The sequence below is a fragment of the Gossypium hirsutum genome, chromosome D07, assembly GCF_007990345.1.
Source record: "Gossypium hirsutum isolate 1008001.06 chromosome D07, Gossypium_hirsutum_v2.1, whole genome shotgun sequence".
Lineage (NCBI taxonomy): Eukaryota > Viridiplantae > Streptophyta > Magnoliopsida > Malvales > Malvaceae > Gossypium > Gossypium hirsutum.
The window spans coordinates 1,849,381-1,870,419 of NC_053443.1; the positions used below are offsets into that span (position 1 = coordinate 1,849,381).

Consider the following 21,039-nt stretch of genomic DNA (forward strand, 5'->3'; position numbering starts at 1 on the left):
ATAAATAACAATTTCCATAGAATCAAAGCATAGGAAATGAACCCATATTGCAAATAAGAAGCAGACCTCTTGGTAGTTCTTTGGCAATCCAAAATCCCACTAGAAAGCCCAAAAAAAGTAACAACCAAAATTTAAGGTTAAATTCTATTGTTAGTACCTGTACTATGTAAAATTGTGGATTAATCCTTATATTTTAAATTTGGTGATTTTCAGTCCATGTGCTTTTAGAATTTTAAAATTTTAGTCTTGACCATATTATCAAATGTGTAATGACATATATTAACTTACTATTTTTACATATTACTACAAAAATCTAGTTAATAGATTTAACAACTATCGTTTTTATTAAGATAAAAAATTCAAAATTTGAAAACATAGCTACTAAAATCATGGATTTAGCTACTACCGTTTGGTCAGGACTAAAATTGACCAATTCAAAAAAGTAAAATGATTAAAATTGATCAAATTAAAGTATAGGTGCCAAATCCATAATTTAGGCAAAGTATAGGGTCTAATAAAAAAATTTGACCAAAATTTAAAGTAGAATCAAAATATAAAATGACATGGAGATGCGGGGGATCGAACCCCGTGCCTCTCGCATGCAAAGCGAGCGCTCTACCATTTGAGCTACATCCCCCTTTATGGTCATCTGTCTCCAGACAAAACATGTTACTGATGAAAGTAGCCAGCTAAATCTCGAATGTATTATTCATTGAATATTTTGAATAAATTTATTATTTTTATTTTTATCATTATAAGTATATTATGAACCGAACCATCATAAGTCCTAATTAGTATCGGTTGGTATATAAAGAGAAAAAACTACAACAAAGCAAGAGTTATTAAGGTGGTCCCCTTTTGTTACATTAATCAAAATAAAATTTATAAGGTTTGTATTTACGGTAAAAATACATCTCCAGTCTTTTTTAATTTTGATGTCGGGTAAATTGTTCTCTTTAAAAAGTGGAGCAATTTAATCTACGGCAATTTCAAAAGTGAGCAACTAATCGTAATCAATCACAACGACTGTTCTCTTTCAATTGTACATAATTTTGATTCGTATAATAACAAGTTTAGATCTTGATATTTATATATTACGTGTAAATATCGACAGAATGTATAAATGTTGTGACCTAAATTTATTAAATCAAGATCAATTTGATTGACAGAATGTGTAAATGTTGATTGACAAAATATGTAAACTTTAAGGGCTAAATTTGTTACTTTACCATTGACGAAAACTATTACCATTGTCTTTTGTTGTTCACTTTTGAAATTGAGAGAACTAAATTTCTCTAATAATAATATATCATCAAATAATATAATATTACCATTATTGATAACCATGTATGAGTTATCCCATATTTATTGTGATTTATGTCCCACCATATTTAAGTCCTGAGTAGTTTTATTCTGGTCTAGGTCTAAATATGTTCTGGCTATTGACCTTATCGTACCTGATATACCTGTTTATAGTTATTTGTATGTATTGTTTTTTTATATTTTCAATGTATTTATACTTAAAACTTCAAAAAGGAATTGTATATATTAATTGAAAATTACATTATATTGAAAATTATAATTTAATTTCATAATAACTAAAATATTTTATATTTATTTAGATGATAAATTATAATAAATAAATTAATCTTTTAATTTTTCGTAAAATAAAAAAGATGAAGTTCATAATTAAATATATGATTAACAAATCTGATCCTTTTCAAACCCCTATATATATATGAGAATTAAGAATAATATAAACTAATAACATAATATATATATATGAAGTATCACATAATGTGATTTAAGCGACGATAAACTTGAGAGTAAATCAATCGTGATGCTAAAGTGGGAATCAAACTTAAAAGATTAGGGGTGCAAATACGATATTGGTATTGATAAGTTGTTCGAGTTCAACTAAAAATAACTCAAATTTAATTTGGTAACTATTGAATATAGTTAAAGTTTGTGCTATCAGTCAAGCCGAATTCAAACTTAGTAATACTCGTTTTATCGGCTTGCGAGCCTTATCAAATTTTTTATTTTAAATAGTTTTATATTATTACATTACATTATTTCCTTTAATATATGTTATAAACCTTAAGCTTAATTATTGAGTCGGGTTTGAGCTTGAATACGTATGAGCTGAATTGAGCTCAAGTGCAAGCTTGACCGGAGGTTAATCTAAGGGAGGCAGGCAGGGCCTTGCCCCATCCCCCAAAAAAAAAATTTCAATTCAATCCCCTTATAAACAGAGAAACTATAATTTAATATATAGGGACATTGCACTTTAGCTCCAAAATGAAAAATTTTCAATTCAATCCTCTTATATATAAATTATAGATTAATATATAATAAAAATTACACTTTAGCCCTCTAAAAATAGAAAAAAATATATATTTAATCGCTTCAAAAATGATAAAATTATAAATTAATACATAATAAATTTATATTTGCTCCATGACAAAATTATAATTAAAATTCAACTTCTACTAAAAAAAATTTGGATTCGCTCTTGAGCTTGAATATGAAAATTGATAAGCAAACTTAATTGAACTTGAGCTCGAATTTGAACAACTCAATCATGTCTCTAACCGAGCTCAAACTTAAAAATAGAATTTTGATATAACTCAAATTGAGTATCCATCTTAGCCTTTGTTAGCACTAATCTGTATAAGAACCGAAAAAGTAAGCACAAAACTCCAATCTCCGATACACTCGCTTTAGCCATTGAGTCATCAACTTTTATTAATAATCCTCCAAATTTAAAACAACCCCAACTTTGATTTTCCTAACCATTATTTATTTTCAATTTAAAAAAACCCAATATTTATGTTCTAATCTTTTTTAAAATTTTCCTTTTTATTCTTTCAATTTCTCTAATTGGAGAGTTTTTGCTTAACCATTCTCATAAAGCCTCTTCTTTTCCTCCTCTGCAATGGCTTTTCTTCATTGGGTTCTTTGCTAATTCCTCCCCCATATTCAGGTATTAATAAAGTTTGTATTTTTCCTTCCTATTTGACTTTTTTTGAGTAATAAAATCTGGGTCAGGTTGATATGACAAGGAAAAAGAAGAAGAATTTATGTGAAAGGGACAGTTTTGTCTTGTTGTTTTGTCGATAATGTTTTTTTTTTCTTAGCATGGTTTAAGGTTTCAATTGAATTGTTGGTCAGAAATATCAGAATTTGGATTACACTTTTTAAAAAGGGTTCAATTTACATTGATTTTTCATTGTTGGAGGATGATCATGATTAGGTTATTGAAAATTAGGCTAGCCTTAGTTTTTCTGCAGATCTAATGTATGTTTTGTTATTCTGGTTTAGATTGGTTCGGTTTATGTTTTGTAATGTACTAATTCGGATGTTTATTAATGTATGAACATGATGTAGTGCAATACCCAAAAAACGCTACAAAATTCCAATCCTGGATTTCATTTTTCACTGTTGTGGTGTCAAGTTTTAATGATGAATGATCATGGTGGTAGCAAGTTGACCAAAATCCGGCAAATTGTTAAACTAAAAGAAATCCTTCATAAGTGGCAAACTGTGACATTAGGCTCGAGGCCAAACGCCCTGCATCCGGAAGAAAACCGGCGAGTGATTAACCGAAGGTTAACGAATGTTATGGCATGCGATTCCGATGAGGAAAGCTGCCCTAGTCCTGAACCGCCTCCTGATGTTCCAAAAGGGTACTTGGCAGTTTATGTTGGGCCAGAGCTTCGGAGGTTTATCATCCCCACGACGTACCTCACTCATCCCGTCTTTAAGGTTTTGTTGGAAAAAGCGAAGGATGAATTCGGGTACGATCATAATGGCGGCCTTACTCTCCCGTGTGAGATCGAGATCTTCAAGTATCTCTTGCAGTGTATAGAGAACCATCCTAAAGGTTACCCTATAGTTGATAACTCGATTTCCGAAGAGGTAATGCCTGCCTCAAATGATTTATTGTTCATAAACTGTGCCCCAATATGAAGTTCCTATATGTTTTCATTTGCAGGTGGAGATTCATTGAACATCAGGCCGAACGAGTAATCGTGCCAAGAACTTCGAGGTTAAAGCAAGATCTCTTTTGTATGCAAAACTTTTCCTTTCCTTCTTCTGTTCTTGTTAATTTGCAATCAGTAGGAAGCTTTTTAGATAGAAAAATTCAGGTTTTATGGAATGAATGTACTGAGGGGGGCAAATGGTGAAACCTTTGTGTCCTTTACTTGAATGTGATTGCCATATAATGTTTGATTGGTAATGGAACACTTTTATTGTTCATAAAACCATAACGAATCAGTCCCCGATTAGGAAATCCAATGTCGAACCGCAAGATGGTTAAGCTTTTACGGATTTAGTACCCGGTTTTAGGCTTGTAATTCGCATAGTTGAGTCAATTACCCTGTTAGATCACCTCCCTTCGTTCATCAGTTTCGAGTCTTGTCTCGAATGAGATAAACCACATTCCGATCGTCGTTTTGTTGGTTTGCTGTTCAGTTGAATTGAATATTAGGAACCTTTAGCACATGGTATTATAGTGTAGTTGGATGAAAAATACTCAGTTTTGGTTAAAATATGCTGTTAGTTCCTGTACTTGTATATAATTTGAGGTTCATCGTCATTGGTAGTTTCTGTACAGTCTAATCAAAATTCCAAGTTAGCAAAAATGACAGAAAATACCTATGATTTTAATGATTGGACTAAGATTTTTCAATCAATAAAGTAGGAGGACTTCAACGTTTAAAGTACAGGGACTAAAAGCATATTTTAACCCTCAATTTTTATTTTGGTTGGGAGGTGCAATGCAAGTGATTATATATTATTTGTACTGTCATGTGCTTTTGGAAAGTATGCTCCAACCAAATCTTATGAATGAGTTGTCCCATTTCTGCCTAATCATTAAACCCTAAAACAATTTGGTACTAGAACAACACCCACAGTTCTCAATTTGTTTATTCACCAACATGTCGGTGAGAGAAATGATATTAGGTAACAATTTATGGTCAAAAAGTCAGGTTTTTGGCCCCCTACTATACATAATTTGGGGATATAGTCCCTATAACTTAGTACAAGTTCTCTTTACTATTATTAATGTTATGCCTTGATCCAAATCATTAACCCCGTTGATAGGTACGAGTTTATGGTCATTGTCTCTGTACTCCACGCAAATTTGAGATTTATTTCATGTATTTTATTTTGGCATAGGTCCTATTATTATTAGTGCTATGTCATAGTCCAAAATGAGTTCATGGTCAAATTATGGTATGCGCTTGTATTATAATAAATTCGGGCATTTAGTCCCTATACTTTAATTTGACATGGGTATTTTTATTATAATTAAAGTTATGTCTTAGGCTAAATTACTAACATCATTAAAAGGTACGAATTAATGGTCAAAATTTTTGTCCATATACTATACTTATTAGAAATTTAATCTTTATACTTTAATTGGCATACGTCTTCTTCTCCTACTATTATTAATACTTATTCTTTAGTTCTAATCACTAAATGAAGAATGAATTTATTATTAAGTTATGGTTTTCATCCTATATTATAAAATTGAGTTTGGAATTTCTTTTCAACTCATATATCTATTTTAATAATTATAATTGAAATATGAAAATCTGGGATTTCGGTTTTATGTTTTTAAAAAAATTATATATGTGGACTAACTAAATTATACTGAATTAAAGTATAAAAACAATTTTTTATTTTAGAATAATCTCATTATAGGTTCTGATCATATTTGTTCTTTTTTATACAATACTTAGAACTATCCATAGCCCCTCCACAACCCATAATAAGAGAATAATGCACTCGAACCCATGTCGTCTTGCATTGACAACAATACCCATGCCAACCGAACTAAAACTCAATCCAACAAAATTTTTAAATTGAGTATAATACAATGAAGAAAATCATAATTAGGCCGAAGTTTGTGGTCTGTTCATATGACAACTTGCCATAGTTGGCAAATAGCAGTGACTAGGCTCTTTGGAAACATGGGCTTGGGCCAATGATATGTAGATTTGGTAAATCCTTGTCCATGGGCCATATTTGGTATTGAAGGGTGTGATGGGCTTTTTTTCTTTATTTCTTTTGCTAAGATGAGCTTCACAAAAGTTTTCTCAATACAATTAGTTAGATTTGTTAAAATGCTTCTAACTTTAATTAAATTTCAAGTTTTTTACTTGAAAATTCACAAAACTATCATTTTAGTATAAGCGTATGGTGTCCAATAAAATCGTGACACATATTATCTTAGTATCGCTTAGCATTGTTTTTGGGTAAATTAAGACAAAGTTGATAGTTTAAGTACCAAATCTAACCCAAAAGAATTTAAGTGTCAAACTGGAAATTGGGTATAATTTAGAGGTTAATTTGCTAATAAACCCTAAGTTATACCTTTTTTTTCATTAAACTATATTATAAGTTGAAGAGTAAATTAGTTTAGCCAATGATTTTTTAACTTAGTGACAAGAGAAGGTTTTGAGAACTTTTCATTATGTGATTCGAGTTTTATCTTATATAAATAATGTGTAACTTCGTAATTCATACTTGTAACTTAAAAAGAAAAACTAAATTAATTCATTTACCATAAAAATTAGCAATTTAATCCTCCACGCAATTGAAAGCATTTTCAAAACTTGAAGCAATCATTTTCTTTTGAATTTTTCAAAAATTAGCAATTTAATGGGAGGCTTCATTAATCCCCCAAGACTAAATTTCCAACTCTTTTGGGCTCCAATAATTCAATCTATTTCAAACCAATGATTATACCAAAATTCATAAGAAACAATAAAAGGAAAATGACTTTTTTAATCCTTTAATTTCATAAAAAAATTCATTTTAGCCCTTCATTTAAAATTTCACCTCTTTCAGCTTTTGAATTTATATTGATTATCAAATCACCCCAAAACAGATGGAAAAGTTAATATTTGTTATTTTTTTTGATATGGCATCCACGTGAAAGTCCATGAGTATGCCACCTCAGCAATTAATTTTTAAAAATTAAAAATATTTTATGTTTTTATTTTTTTATTTTTTATATTTAAAAAAATTAATTGATTACTAATGTAGCATTCACGTGCATGCTATGTCAGTAAAATGAATACATGTTACAAATAACGTAAGTTTGTCTTTTTAGGTCTAAACTGATATGATGTGAAATATATTTTATTGTTATTTGACTACACAATCAGTATCATATAAAAATTCAATCAAGCATTTTTAACCAATAATACATTTAAATGTCAATTGAATGCTTAAGCTTGCTTTCAGAAAAGAAGAAAGTTTCACAAATCACAACCAAGTTGAAATTAACACCATTATCAATTTAGGTCTATGAATAACTTTCCAAAAATAACTACACCAAATTATGTCAATTAAAATAGAAAGATAGAATCTCAAGTTGTAGTATAGTCAAAGGGCTAAAACCACAATTAGACCTTCCTTTCTCTTAAAATTGTAAAAAAAATAAATTATCATTACTTCTCTAAGATTGAAAAAAGAAGGATTCAAATTTCAAACTTATTTGATGGATTATCTTTAACAATAATTGCATAAATAAACTAAATTAAAATAAATTGAACTTGGGATCCTACTAACTCATTATTGAATCAAAAGGAAAATAATCTCATTATTCCTCTTTTTTCCCCCTCATGCACATATTCAAAATTTCATGTTAAGCTTTTGACTACCCACGAAAGATGCTAAGTTTGGGAGGACCTACTTAAATTTTTTAAAAATTTCATGAGATTTAATTAAAATTTTTAAATACTTTAAAGGGTTCTAATTATAATTTTTAAAAATTTTAAAGAGCATAATGAATATTTTCCAAATATTTGAAGAGTCAAGGTCCCCTCTAACTCCAACAAGGTTCCGCCCTTGCTTTTGACAGAGATCTTTTTGGCCATATTTTGATTTTCTTCTATTCTAGTCCTACACATGTAGAAGAACACGAGCATTCAATATGTTCATTATCATTATCCACGTTGAGGTGGTCCTCTTTTTCCTTGTTGCACATGCATGGCTACTTGCGTGCTGTTCTTTTCTTTTTGACCTGAAATTTTGTTCACCATAGGAGCCCCTGTATTATACTTCGAATTTCATTTCAGTCCTTTTAATTGAAACAAAAAAATATGCAAAAATGCATTATAAAAAGGAGAAAAAATATCACCCAAAGGAGTAATTTTAATGTACTTTATTGGATTCAATGACTTGGACAATTATAAGGCAACAGTACAGTATATCACAAATTGCATTTTAGTCCCTTTACTCAAGTCTAGATATGGTTTTTTTTTTTTGAGAGGATGAATAGAACCCATAGTTATAGCTTGGTGGGAACGTGGGACTTTAGACTTTGAGAACATCACATGTGATGTCGTTTAAATATGGTTTTGAATATTTGGATTGTAGTGATAACAACGATACTATTGAGAGTAAAAATACAGTAATGTCTGAAAGATACCTATGCTTGTAATAGTTGAATGCAATGCTTTAGCCCCTCCCCCCCTTCCAAACAAATTTATTTCTTGAGCCACGCATGAAAATGATAGCAATATATATATATATGAAAAAAGCGACAATGTTTCCATTGAACATGGTGTATTTTATTACTCAAATGCAAGAAGAATACAAAAAAAGTTATGTCAACCAAGCTTAGGTTTATGGATAGGATTGAAGTCTTAAAAATTTCGAGATTTTAAGTTTTAATTTTGCCCTGTATAAAATATGTATGGGTTTTCTTTAGATTTTAATCTTGTAAGTCCACTCATGTTTGGGTTGGTTCAAATTTGTTTCTAACTAGGTCTATAGATATATTCAAATTATCAGGATTAACTTGGATAAAAAAAGTTTAGGCAATTGTTCCCATATTAGACTTGAACTTTAGGGTTTTTAAGGACTAATTTGGACAAAAAAAAGTTTAAGCCTCAATATGAGAACAATTATCAAGTTCAAGTTCTAACTTGAACAAAAAAAAGCTTAAGCCCCAATGTAAGAATAATTCCAAGCTTAGGGCGTAACTTAGACCAAACAAAGTTCAAGCCCTATTTTAGGAAAAGTTGCCAAGTTAAGGCCCAAAAAATGATTTAACCCTTAAAAAATACAAAAAATCATAAATATCTATATGTCAAAACAAGTTGATAAAATCTCCTTGTATGCCCTAAGTCCTTCCCTGTCGCGACTTAGGGGTGTAAAAAGGAAAGGGAAGGATGAGACCTCTTTTGCTTTTGGCATAGCAAAACCCTAGTGGGAGGCCCTCACAACAAGCTATTAACTCAATGGTAGAGTGCACTCCTAATAATTAGTTGTTGTGCCTAGGCTACGAGGGTTTTGACCACATGGATAGTTCAATGTGTTCATCGATGTTTAACCGTAAAATATGGATCATTTGAGGCATATTAGCAAGGAATATTTCTTTTCTTCGAACCAGAGTTTGAAATCAAATTTCTCTTTCAAAAAATAAATGAGGCGATTCAAGTAAAATTTAATATAGACTTAACTTTTTATTCACTCATGGGATTTGAGAGGCCTATATAATTTTGGCCTCAATGTGAAATATAAAAATGGAGCACCCTTTTTATTCTGGGGTGAGAGAGGGATTGTACTATTCTAACTTTTTTTATTAATAATTTTATGAGCTATTTTCATGTATTGAAAATTTCTAATTAGGATCAAAATTCTCAGGTGTGTGATTAGGATATATATATATGCATGCCTTTAACATGCAAATTGGTATACAACTCATGAGTTTGCGTTGAATTGAATGGCCCCCACCCCCTCTATACCATTATCACCATTACTGGCTGTTTCATGTCAACCAGAGATTTCATGTTTTCATGATTTCTCCTTTTAGGTTTTATTCACTATTTGACCCTTAAGAAATGCCTATTTTATTACTTTAGTACTTAAACTTTTCTTTTATTCCATTTTTGATATTTAAATTTTATTTTCGTTGAAAAAACTTTAGTCCAATAAAACTATGCAATTGTCAGAATTTTTCCATGTCATTTAATTATAAAGAAAAGCTCTTTCTTTTCATGCAAACCACATGGGAAAATTAAGACAGATAGTATGATTTTATTGGACAAAGTTTTTCTTTAACACGTTACAATTTTGAACTAAAATCTATAACCAAAAGATAACTTAAGTGTTAAAATGAGAAAAAAAATACCAAAATAAAAAAAACAACCATAGTTTAAGGATCGTGAATAAAGTTTATATAAATATATATATTCGAGTTTTTTATTGCAAAAACAGGCTTGAAGGAGACTCATCAATGGCAGCTTCTTGGGCCCCTCATGCTCTCCTACGCATGTCTATATCTGTAATATATATACGTTGGACATATTAATTACATCATTATATTAATAATCTATTACTAAGAATCTCAAGTGATGGATTGATGGTAAAATGGGTTCATCGTCTCAGGTGTAGTCTGGGTTCAAATCGTATTTGTTGTTCAAGTTTTGCCCATGTTAGCAAAGGTTGAGATATTGAGATAGTAATGCCTTAAGTTCGACTCTCACTTTACTTAAATTTTACCGTGCATGGGTTGTCTCCAAAACTATTCTAATTTCGTTTCGGATATTAATTTGACTGTACTTCACTATACTTGATTTTGATTATAATTGATTTTGATATTATTTATTTGTATTTATAAACTTAAAAAATATATTATATTTACACAATTCTAATATAATAATTAAAAAGTTGAACTTGGTTCATGACCCATGGTTTAACCATATGAGTTAATATTTAAAATATCTTTAAAATGCGACATTTAATAAATCTTATATTCCAATCATAATATATACTATTTTTTATTACTTTCACATCGCATTCTCGTTTAGCTCAATAAACACAAAACGTACTGATTATACTATTATAAATCAAATCGAATCGAATTCAAACTTAAATATAAAAAAATATTTTAAACCCAAATCATATTCATAAATTTAGTTAATTATTCATAGTAATAATTAGTTGAAACTTTAAAAGTAAATCATGTGAGGCATGGAGCATGATTTTGGAAATGATCTGTAACATGGAGTTGTAGGTTTGGTGTTGAGCAGATCAAGTCATGTCATATCTTCTTAAAGTGAAAAATCTTATTGGATGATATCAATATCAAAGAGGATGTGTAGGAATAATAATAAGGTGCAATGTACATAATATAATGTTTGTGAAAATGAGATTTTAAGGGTTCCAACTAATACCTAATTTATCAAACAATCCCATCTTTTCATGTAAATCATTGTTGAGAATTTACCAAAATATTTTCATCCAAATCTTTGTTGTATGTGTGAGGGTAAAGATTTTTATTTTGATTCTCGAATTCTGAGATTGTGTTATATTATCACTTGAAAATTAAAAAAAAATTATATAAACTTTTAAGTGATGTCTGTGATATAATTTTAGAGTGTCATATATAGTGTTCTAATAACTGAACTGGTGGTTGAACCAATCAGACCACTGGTTCTCGATTCAATTATCAGTTCAGCTACTAGACCAACGTACTGGTCAATTCTTAGTCCAATATTCAGTCTGACTGACCAATCCAATCATATTCCAAGAACACTAATCACATAATTAAATCTTGACGGAATTAAGTTTTGTGACCAAAATGGATCTAGTTTTCAAGTTCATATACCAAAGTGAACCAAGAAAAACCACAAGTACTAAAGTGGACTTAATTGCCAAGTTCAATGGTAGAAAATTATATCATCTATTCTATAAACCCCGAACATTGTTAGAAAGAACAGCTACAAACTTAAAACATAAACTATAAAATGAACATGAAAAATACAAAAAGAATCTTATGGTGGAAAGTTAATCATAATTATAGTAATTTCTTAAAAATCATGTTACTATATTTTTAAAAAATTTAATAACAATAATGATGTAAAATTAATGAAAAAAAGTTCCTCATCCTTCACCCCAAAATCCCATTTCCACCACACAATCCCACGTGGGCTCTCTCATTCTTTTTCCATTTATATATAAGATTTAAATTAATATCATGAATGCATCTTTGTTCTTATCTCCTTTATTATACTTATATTAAGTAATTTTCCAGTTTGTACAACTTCAATTCAATTAATAAATTATTAAAAAAATTTACAAAGTAAAAAAAAAGTTATTTATGTCTTTATGTATTTTTATAAGTTTTAAAAAAATAAATGCATATAATGAAAATAATAATATTTGAACCTGCATTATTATACTTTTCGTTAATTTTTCTATACAATATTGGAGGTGGAGATGGAGGTAATACTGTTTGAATTTGTGCTAAACGAGCATCTAACAAGAATGTGCGTCAAAATCTAGTATATATTAAATGGTGGGTTGAATTGATTTCACTCATCAACCAATTCCCATTTCAATTAAAAAAATACCAAATATCTAAATGTTTTACAAAATAATAAATATGTTTTGAGGGTATTTTTATCATTTTATTTTTTATATAAAATCTATAAAAATACGACCTCATTTTTTAGTGAACTTTTTTATAAATATATGTATTATATAATTTTATTTTCACTCACATATTTTTTTTAATATATATGTGTAAATAATTTGTATTTGAAGTTAATTATAAGTATGTAAATATTAATATAAAATAATATATTTTTAAACAATAATATCGGCTTTGGGCAACCGGGTTAGGCTTAAATTTTTTTAAAATCTAGTTTCGATCTCGCCCATATGGACATCTCTGGTTATTATAACGTAAATTTTTGCTAATTTGATATAATATCATCACAGATATTGTATAACGTAATATTACTTAAAAAACATGTGATATTATTAACAAGCGTTGGAAATAGTGGTAAATGTTGATTTGATTCAAATTTTACAAATCACTAACATGACACATATACAAATAATTATATTTATTCGATATAAAAATAAACCGATGTATTTATTTCTTTAAATATATATAATTGAACTAAAATCAAATTTTCATGTACATATTTGAACTACAATAAAAGATTCATTTGTATAATTGCACCAAATTAAAATTCTTGTATCAAATTGCGTATTAAACCAAAATTCATGTATAATTTTTACTATGTTATAATACTATGTTGGATTCATTTAGTTAGATTTATTATTTAGTTAACGAAAAATAAGACTACTTAAAATTACTTTTTTTACTAATTAATTATACTACATTGGGCTCTAAAACTTTATATTGCGGTTTTCGTTATAAAATCTTATTAATATAAGGGTGAGTATATAATATACTGTTAGTATATTTTTTTTATTAATCCACAAGCTCTTAATTCCGTTTGTGAAATTTAAAAACTTCACTCGTAATGCACTAAATAATTTCTCATAATTTTTAATATTTTACTATATTTAAGCATCGAGACTCTTAATTATGTAGTCGAGTATTTGATATCTGTTCATACAATTTTAAATAGAGCACTTTTATGACTAATCATACGGAGAGACAGTTACCGATAATGGATACCCTAATTTTAAAAAGAAAAAAAAAGAGTTGGAAAGATTAGGAGAGGAGTGAGTGAGGGAGTGGCTGAGAATGAAAAGACAAATATTCCTCACATAGACATAGCAGCTGTTATTTACAGAAAAGGACAAGCAGAGAGATGGACAGCATCTTGCCCTAAAAAGCCGCAAATGCCGCTTGTCTTTTTTTTTAAAAAAAATCATTTTAATTATATTTTATTTATGGAAGGTAGCTCCCCTAGCTTTGTCTTCATCTATTTGCTGTCACTCCATCCCTTAATTTCAGTTTCTTTTTTTTTTTCAATTCCTAAATTTTAATTACCAATTTACCATTATACATTCACCAACAAATTTATTGTTTTGGTGTTTTTTTACAAATGAAATTAAAAATCAAAATAAATATATTTAAAATATAAATTAATAAATAAAAGATACGACAGCTTATTAAATTCACTTACAAATTTTTAAAAAAATATATTTTTTCCAACTTACAGCAAAAGATATAAAAAGAATTTTGTCGTAAAAATATAGTTTAGAATATGTGATTTTATGTATTTATTTAATTAATATAAAAATATTATTCAAATTATTGAAAATGATTAAACTATCAAAATATATTAGTTGTTTTGATAATTAAAATATTGTAAGCTAGAAAGAAAATAAAAAGGAAATTCAAACTTTTTTTATGTTTTATTGAAAAGAAAAACTAAATGTTGAATATTAATACGTATAATGGATAAATTATTTTGTGAACTCTTCTCACCACATCATTTATGGTCCCTTTTCAATTATTTAATGACATTTCAGTAAAATTTTCCTTATCATTGACACACAATTTTGGTAATTTTTCTACCTTGAACTATGAACTTGAATCTAACCCCTAAACCTTGAAACCTAAACTCGCGTTCAAAATTCGTGTTCGAGTTTGAGTTCGGGGTTCAAGGTAAAAAAATGTTGAAATGCCATAAAATAATTGAAAAATGACCATAAATAATTTGGTGAGGCGAGTCCATAAAATAATTTATCCGTACAGTGTCTTAGTTTTATATTAATAAAATACTGATAAAAGCGTAACTCAAAAACTAAATAATTTAAATTATAAAAAAATTGTAATATAATATAAATAGAAGGTATAATTTTCAAATTTAATAAAATATTTTTAACATTCAAAATTCAAGAATAAAACTAAAATATTATTTTAAAGCCAATATAAAAATATAATAAATAATATAAATTGCTACCGTCTAGTTGAAATATTATTTTTATATAAGTAATTAAAATTGTTTATTATCTCGTCCACGAAAAAGAAAAAAGAATGTCAAAACAATTATCACTTTAATTAGCTGTCATGACTCTAATTTTAATTTTCAAATTTTTTATGCTTTCAATTTGACTTTTGTTCATTTTTTTATGCTTCAATTATTCTCTTTATTATATTTTAAAAAATAATTAAACTTTGAGATTATTTTTAAGAATCATTATTTAATTTCTAACCTTTAATAAAATAATCTCAAAGTTTAATCAATCTAAAGTCACCACCGCCAATTTATTTAAACATTATTTTAAACTATCCAATCTCCTAACTTCATAGACTTTAATGTATCAACGTGTCTCCTTCCTTTTTTTTTCACATAAAAAATTGTTTTTAATAGTTTAATATACCATTTGGTACCTGAGTTTGGGTTCAACATTTAATTTCGTACTTAATTTAATTTTATCCCAATTTGTTACTTATACCAAACGACATCATGTGGCTCAATGGATATTTAAACATGTGACATTTTAATTTAACAAAAGTCGTTTTAGATCAAGCATATAAAAGGATTCAATTGTTAGAAATAAACAAGCTTGAAGAATCCAAGGACTAGGCACATAATTAGACATTTTTAGTATGGTGTCAATTAAAAAAAGGGGGGGGGGGTGTAACCAACAAAAGGCAACAAAGCTAGCCGAGCGTGTGGGTATATCTAAAATAAATAAATAAACAAATAAAGCATCTCAAACAAATAAATAACAACAGCCCAATCATTAGCAATTTGAACCATACATTTCTTAATACAGATTGAGAATATTATTAAATTAAATTATTTTTTCTTTATATTATTTATAGTTTAAGACATTAAACAAAAGCAGATGGTAATATTTCTGTAGAGATCCTTTTACTAGGAGTCGAATTAGTCATTATAACTATTGGTTTTTTAGTATTGGAAATGAATGAAAAGTTAACTGAACTAACCTGTTTGCTTTTTGATCTAACGTGCAAATATTAATTTATTTATTTTATGAGAAAAAAGTAAAATATAATATAATTTTTAATGCAAGGACCTTCATGGAAATTTTACCAAAGAGTTTTGTTTGGTGTTGATGTTCTTAATCCACAAAATTGTCGGTACTTGCTGGCCTGAGCCGCCGGCTTGTTGTTTGGTAATTAAAAAAAAATAGAGTTAAATACACTCTGTTTTTAGCTGCTTAAATAATAAATTTGGTGGTGCATATTTTTTTTCATGTAATGGGAAAAGGTGACATTTTAGGGATTTGATTTGCTTATTTGGGGCAATTTTCCAGCAAGGCAGAGGGGCATGTGCCAGCAAGTTTACTTCACTAACACACTAAATTTAATAAATGATTAATTGCATCATAAGGACTCTAGATTTCAGAATGTTTTAATTAAGTTTCTTTAAATACTATCATTATATAGCTCTTTAATCTAACGTACATGAATTAATCTGTTCATTTTTTAGTAGAGAGGTAAAATGCAACCTATCTCTTAATACCGGAAGCATTAGAGAAATTTGATTTTGAACATATTGAAAACATACAGATCAATCTGTAAGCATACGTGTATATACAACGGTTAAGAAAAAGAAACAGTCATTGTAAATTTTATTGACCGTGTTTGTTGTTGTTCTTCTTCTTTTTTTAACATGACAAATCTAAGTTGTTAATGCAGTAAATACATATGTTCTTATAATTTGATTTATGTGTAGCATCGTTAATATTATTTTATTAAATTTAGGTCTATTATAACGCTATTTTTTTATTACATGACCTTCGAATGAATGTTTTTAATTTTCAAATATTATATATAAATTAAAATTTTAAAAATAAAATAAGAAATTAAATTCTAAATATATATAAAAAAACTTAAAACATATTTTAATTAATAAAATAAAAATAATATTGCCTATGTAAAAGGAAGACAAAACATAAAAGTTGGAGCCCAAAAACTTGCTGTACTGTACTTTTCTTCAAGCATTATGAATGTTTGAGATAAAGATTTTCCTCTCTTCTTTTTGGTCATGTTCGAGATAAAGATTGAATGATGTCCATGATTTCAACATCACACCCATATCTTCTCCGTTTCTTATCCTCTAGTTTTCGATAATTATATTAAATTTCGATCAAATTTAAAATCGAATAACCCCTCAATCAAATAATATAATTACTATTTTAGAATTTTTAAAAATACTTAAAATTTTATAATTTTATCTCGAATCGATCAAAATAAAACCTCCCCTGCACTAAATGGTAAGTAATTCATAAAATTTAAGATCGAGATTTTACTTTGAAAGTTTTTTTATCAGTGGAACCCAACACATTTGAAAAATTAATGAACATTCATTAATCTCTTAAAAATTTTTTTAAGAAAAATGACAAAGAACAACGACATACACAAATATAAATCTCTTCACCGGGGCATGAACTCGGTTAAATCCTCGCCATTGAAATCGACTTTCTCTCGTTAACTATCTGATCATCCTCCAAATTTTCATCGCCGTTCTCAACATTATCACATAATGTACAACTTTGGTACCATGCGAACGACCACACGGGAGCATTTCTTCTGATTTTCAAAAATAAAAAAAGAAAAAAAAAATCAACAAGCGTAAAACTCGACGAGCTCCTCCAATGACTCAGGTTGAGGATCGGCGTTTTCGAGCATCCAAAGCAAGTGTTCGAACAACACAACCTCGCACGGCACGTTGATGACGGCGTCGTTTTGATCTCCGGATCGTTCCGCCAGTTCACGGAACAACGGGTTCTCGACAATGTCTGAGCTGATAAGGTACCTCCGCCGTGATTTTCCGACGTAGACGGTATGGAGATTGGCCGATGAGAATTCGTCCATGTCGGAAGCCGCCACGGCGGAGCTCGACGTTGTCGGCCGGCTTTGATGCTTGTTGTTGTTGAATGAGTTTAGCTTCTTCAAAACGGACTTCAGCTTCGTCAGCTTATTGCCGCCTTTAGCCATTGTTGAGGTTTGAAGGAATTCTTGAAAAGTAAATGACTAAAGAGAGTGATTTTGATTTATGAAATGGGCACGAAGGTTCGTTTATAAAGGAGTTAGGAAAGGGTGAAATTGTAATTTCGGTTCAAATAGTTACGCAATGGATTCGGGTATTGTGAAACGATGGACCTGTGATTTCCGGGTCGGGCTGTGGACTATGAATTTAGACTTTTGTAATTGGTCCCTTAATTTTGGAAATTTGACATATAATGCCCTTTGTCTCTTGTTTAGTGTAAGTACCACAATGGATAGTGCGGATTTAGATATTTGCAAATATTCTAATTACTATTGACAATTGAATATGCTTTATTTTTGTACAGAACAGATTGGGATTTAGATATCTGAATCTCTTATTCTCTATATCCGTTTTACGATTCATATTTCGAATTCATGACTGTCCTTTTTAATAATATTATTTTCGTGAACAATATTTTTCAACATAGAAATTGGCAAAGCAAATTTTAATACAATATATTAGATATAAAAAAAATTAAGTGGAAGATTCAAATTCAACTCTTTAAATAATGAAATACATGCATACAACATAAAAGGTCATGTACCCAAAAAAAAACACACACACATAAAGGGTCAGCTTTTGATTATATATATACATATATATATATACATATACTTCAATCACTTATATTGGCACCATTAGCATATTTTAACCAAAGTTTAATAGAAGGACAAATTGCTTAAAGAGAAGCTATTGATTAGTGAGGGTGTTTTGTATGTATTGGCCCTAAAATATTTGCTTAACAACTAAATAAATACAATTAGGAATAAAATTCATATTTAATGTAAGTTACAAAATGGTCACCAAACTATTAATTTTGTCTTTTTTAGTCACCAACTGTTGAAGGTAAAAATAGAAACACCCAGAAATCTAATAGAGTTGAGTGACAAAATGGACATAATTGAGCAGTTGAGTTATTATTTTGTAATTTTTCATAGTTGGGTGACCAAAAATAAAATTTACTAATAATTGGATGATCATTTTGTAATTTTTCACAATTGTGTGACCAAAAAAGAAAAAAAAGAGTTAAGTGACTACTAAATGTAGTTTGCCCCTTCTTTTTTAACAATTGCAATTTAATTACTCTCAAATATTAATAATTCAATTTGATTTTTTTAGTTTTTTTAATAAAAGATTTTATTTTTGACCTCTCTTAAATTCAATTTAAGTGGTTTTAATATAAATTTTTTTAACTTTTAAACTAAAAATTTTTAATCTTCAGACCATCACATTCTGTCTTTGTTTATATAATTTATTTTATTTCTATTCGTAATTCTTCTTCAATTTTTTAATGAATTACAAGAAAAGGGTAAAGTTCTAACAACAACGTGACTAGTACGACTTGAACCCAAATTACACCTGAGACGATAAACACCTTGACTATCAGACCAACACACGAGATTCAACTCTTCTTCAACTTTTAATTAAAAAGAAACATATTTAAATACTCTACATACTCTTAATTGTTACCGTAATAACGATGTTAGGTAAACTAAAATTCAATGTAGGAAATTTTGTTTTATTATTATTATTAAACTTATATAGGTGTCAATTAATGAACAATTAATATTTGGTTCAAAGACTTTAAAGTTTATACCTTAGTCATGTAAGTCGATGTCAGATGATGTCATATGGGAACAATATTTATGTGGTGAATGTAACAATTTCGGCGGTCAATGAGCAATGGTATGTGAACAACACATGGTATCAAATTAATGTCCCAAAAATGTGAACCATCAACATATTAAATTACCCTCTATCACACACGTACCCTCCATGTGAATTCAATTACTCTACAATTTTAAAAGTTAGTATTTGCTACATCGTACTATTTTAATTTTATAAGTCACAATTTTATTGTATAAATGCTGGGTAAGTAGTAAAGTACATTGCACTTTTGGAGAAAAAAAGTTAAGTTTAAATTTTAGAGACAATGTTGTCGAATGAAAAAGTCACAAACCTTAAAAAGTTAAGTCTTCAAAAACTATTTTGAGGGGGTCGACTCATTTGGAGAAGTCTTTGACATGTCGTTTGTCGGGCAACAGACCAATCCCCCAACACGCCCAAGTGACTACCTCTAGTTTTGTGAACCAATTCTATCAGACAACTGCTCACGATACGTTAAATCTCGACTAATTACATGAGATAAAATATTCACCGGGAACAATAATATTATCAATTCCTTTATATGTATATGTGATTGATAATCAAATTAATGGGATTTTGTCACTATTAAACGCATGATTTAGTACTCTTTGTTTTTTCCCCCACTCAATTAATTAATTTTAAGATTTGAAAAAAATCAAGTAAGTATTATTTATGGTTTCTCTAATTTGATATGATCACGTTATGTTGTTTCAATTTCAATGAACAGAATCTAGATAAGTGGATAAGATTGAAGATAATTAGTGAAAACACAATGTTTATGAAATAAAATATATATTATATTATCTTATTGTTAGATCTGCTCATGAGTCGAGTCACTTGTTCAAACTTGAAGGTCCATTTGAAAAATGAGAAAGTTTAGGAAAAAAAATATGAGATTCAAAAAATAGATTTGGGTAAAAATTAAGATCTGCTTTCTATGGGCCTTGGGCAATATTTCTTAGCCCAAGCCCGAATTGAATATATTATGTAATAAAAATAATTATATTAATTATATATGTTAAATAATAATTATATATATTTATATTAAATCACTAACCCAATAACAATTAAACTCATTACCCATAATTAAAAAAAAAAACTTATCCAACTAAATAACTCAACCCAAAATATAAAATATAAAAATTATATTTAATACAATAAAACATTTATTATATTTATTTGTTTTTTAATATAATAAAACATTTATTTTATTTATGGTATTTTTTTAATATAAATATTTTTTAATGTGTTAGAAAACTTTTTATTTTAGCCTTTTTTTTAGCTCATTTATTGTATTATGGCTTTTAAAAGATATATTTTTAAATAAAAATTAATCTAAAAAATTAAATATGGGCGAGCTTGGATTTACCTTTCTTAAATTGGGTCAGGCTTAGGAAAAAAAGTAAGCTCATTTTTTGGGCTGAATCGAGCCCGGGCCTGGAAAATTAGTCTAAATACCTTTCATAGACAATTATTAAATATGAGTTATTTTAGTTGATTTTAATTTGGTAACATAAAGTAAAATTTTAAAATTTAAAAGAAGATTAAATTAATTAATTTCAATATTATAGTAACAGATTGATCGACACTATCAAGGGATAAAATACTTTCAATAATTTATTTAATT

General features: G+C 28.5%; 2 protein-coding genes and 1 non-coding gene across 3 annotated transcripts; 1 reads left to right on the forward strand and 2 right to left on the reverse strand.

The window, feature by feature from the left end:
• Positions 1-564: 564 nt before the first annotated feature.
• TRNAA-UGC (transfer RNA alanine (anticodon UGC)) lies at positions 565-637 on the reverse strand. The gene has a single exon. It is a non-coding gene; the product is annotated as a tRNA-Ala (tRNA).
• Positions 638-2,718: 2,081 nt separating this feature from the next.
• Positions 2,719-4,268, forward strand: LOC107942370 (protein SMALL AUXIN UP-REGULATED RNA 10). Its single transcript, XM_016876025.2, has 3 exons — positions 2,719-2,986; positions 3,391-3,921; positions 3,998-4,268. The coding sequence occupies exons 2-3, from the start codon at positions 3,463-3,465 to the stop codon at positions 4,010-4,012; spliced, it is 474 nt and encodes a 157-aa protein (XP_016731514.1). The 5' UTR covers positions 2,719-2,986; positions 3,391-3,462; the 3' UTR covers positions 4,013-4,268.
• A 12,791-nt stretch (positions 4,269-17,059) lies between these two features.
• LOC121219227 (auxin-responsive protein SAUR76) lies at positions 17,060-17,766 on the reverse strand. The gene has a single exon (XM_041097002.1). It carries the CDS (start codon positions 17,711-17,713, stop codon positions 17,339-17,341), a length of 375 nt encoding a protein of 124 aa, XP_040952936.1. The 5' UTR covers positions 17,714-17,766; the 3' UTR covers positions 17,060-17,338.
• Positions 17,767-21,039: the final 3,273 nt, after the last annotated feature.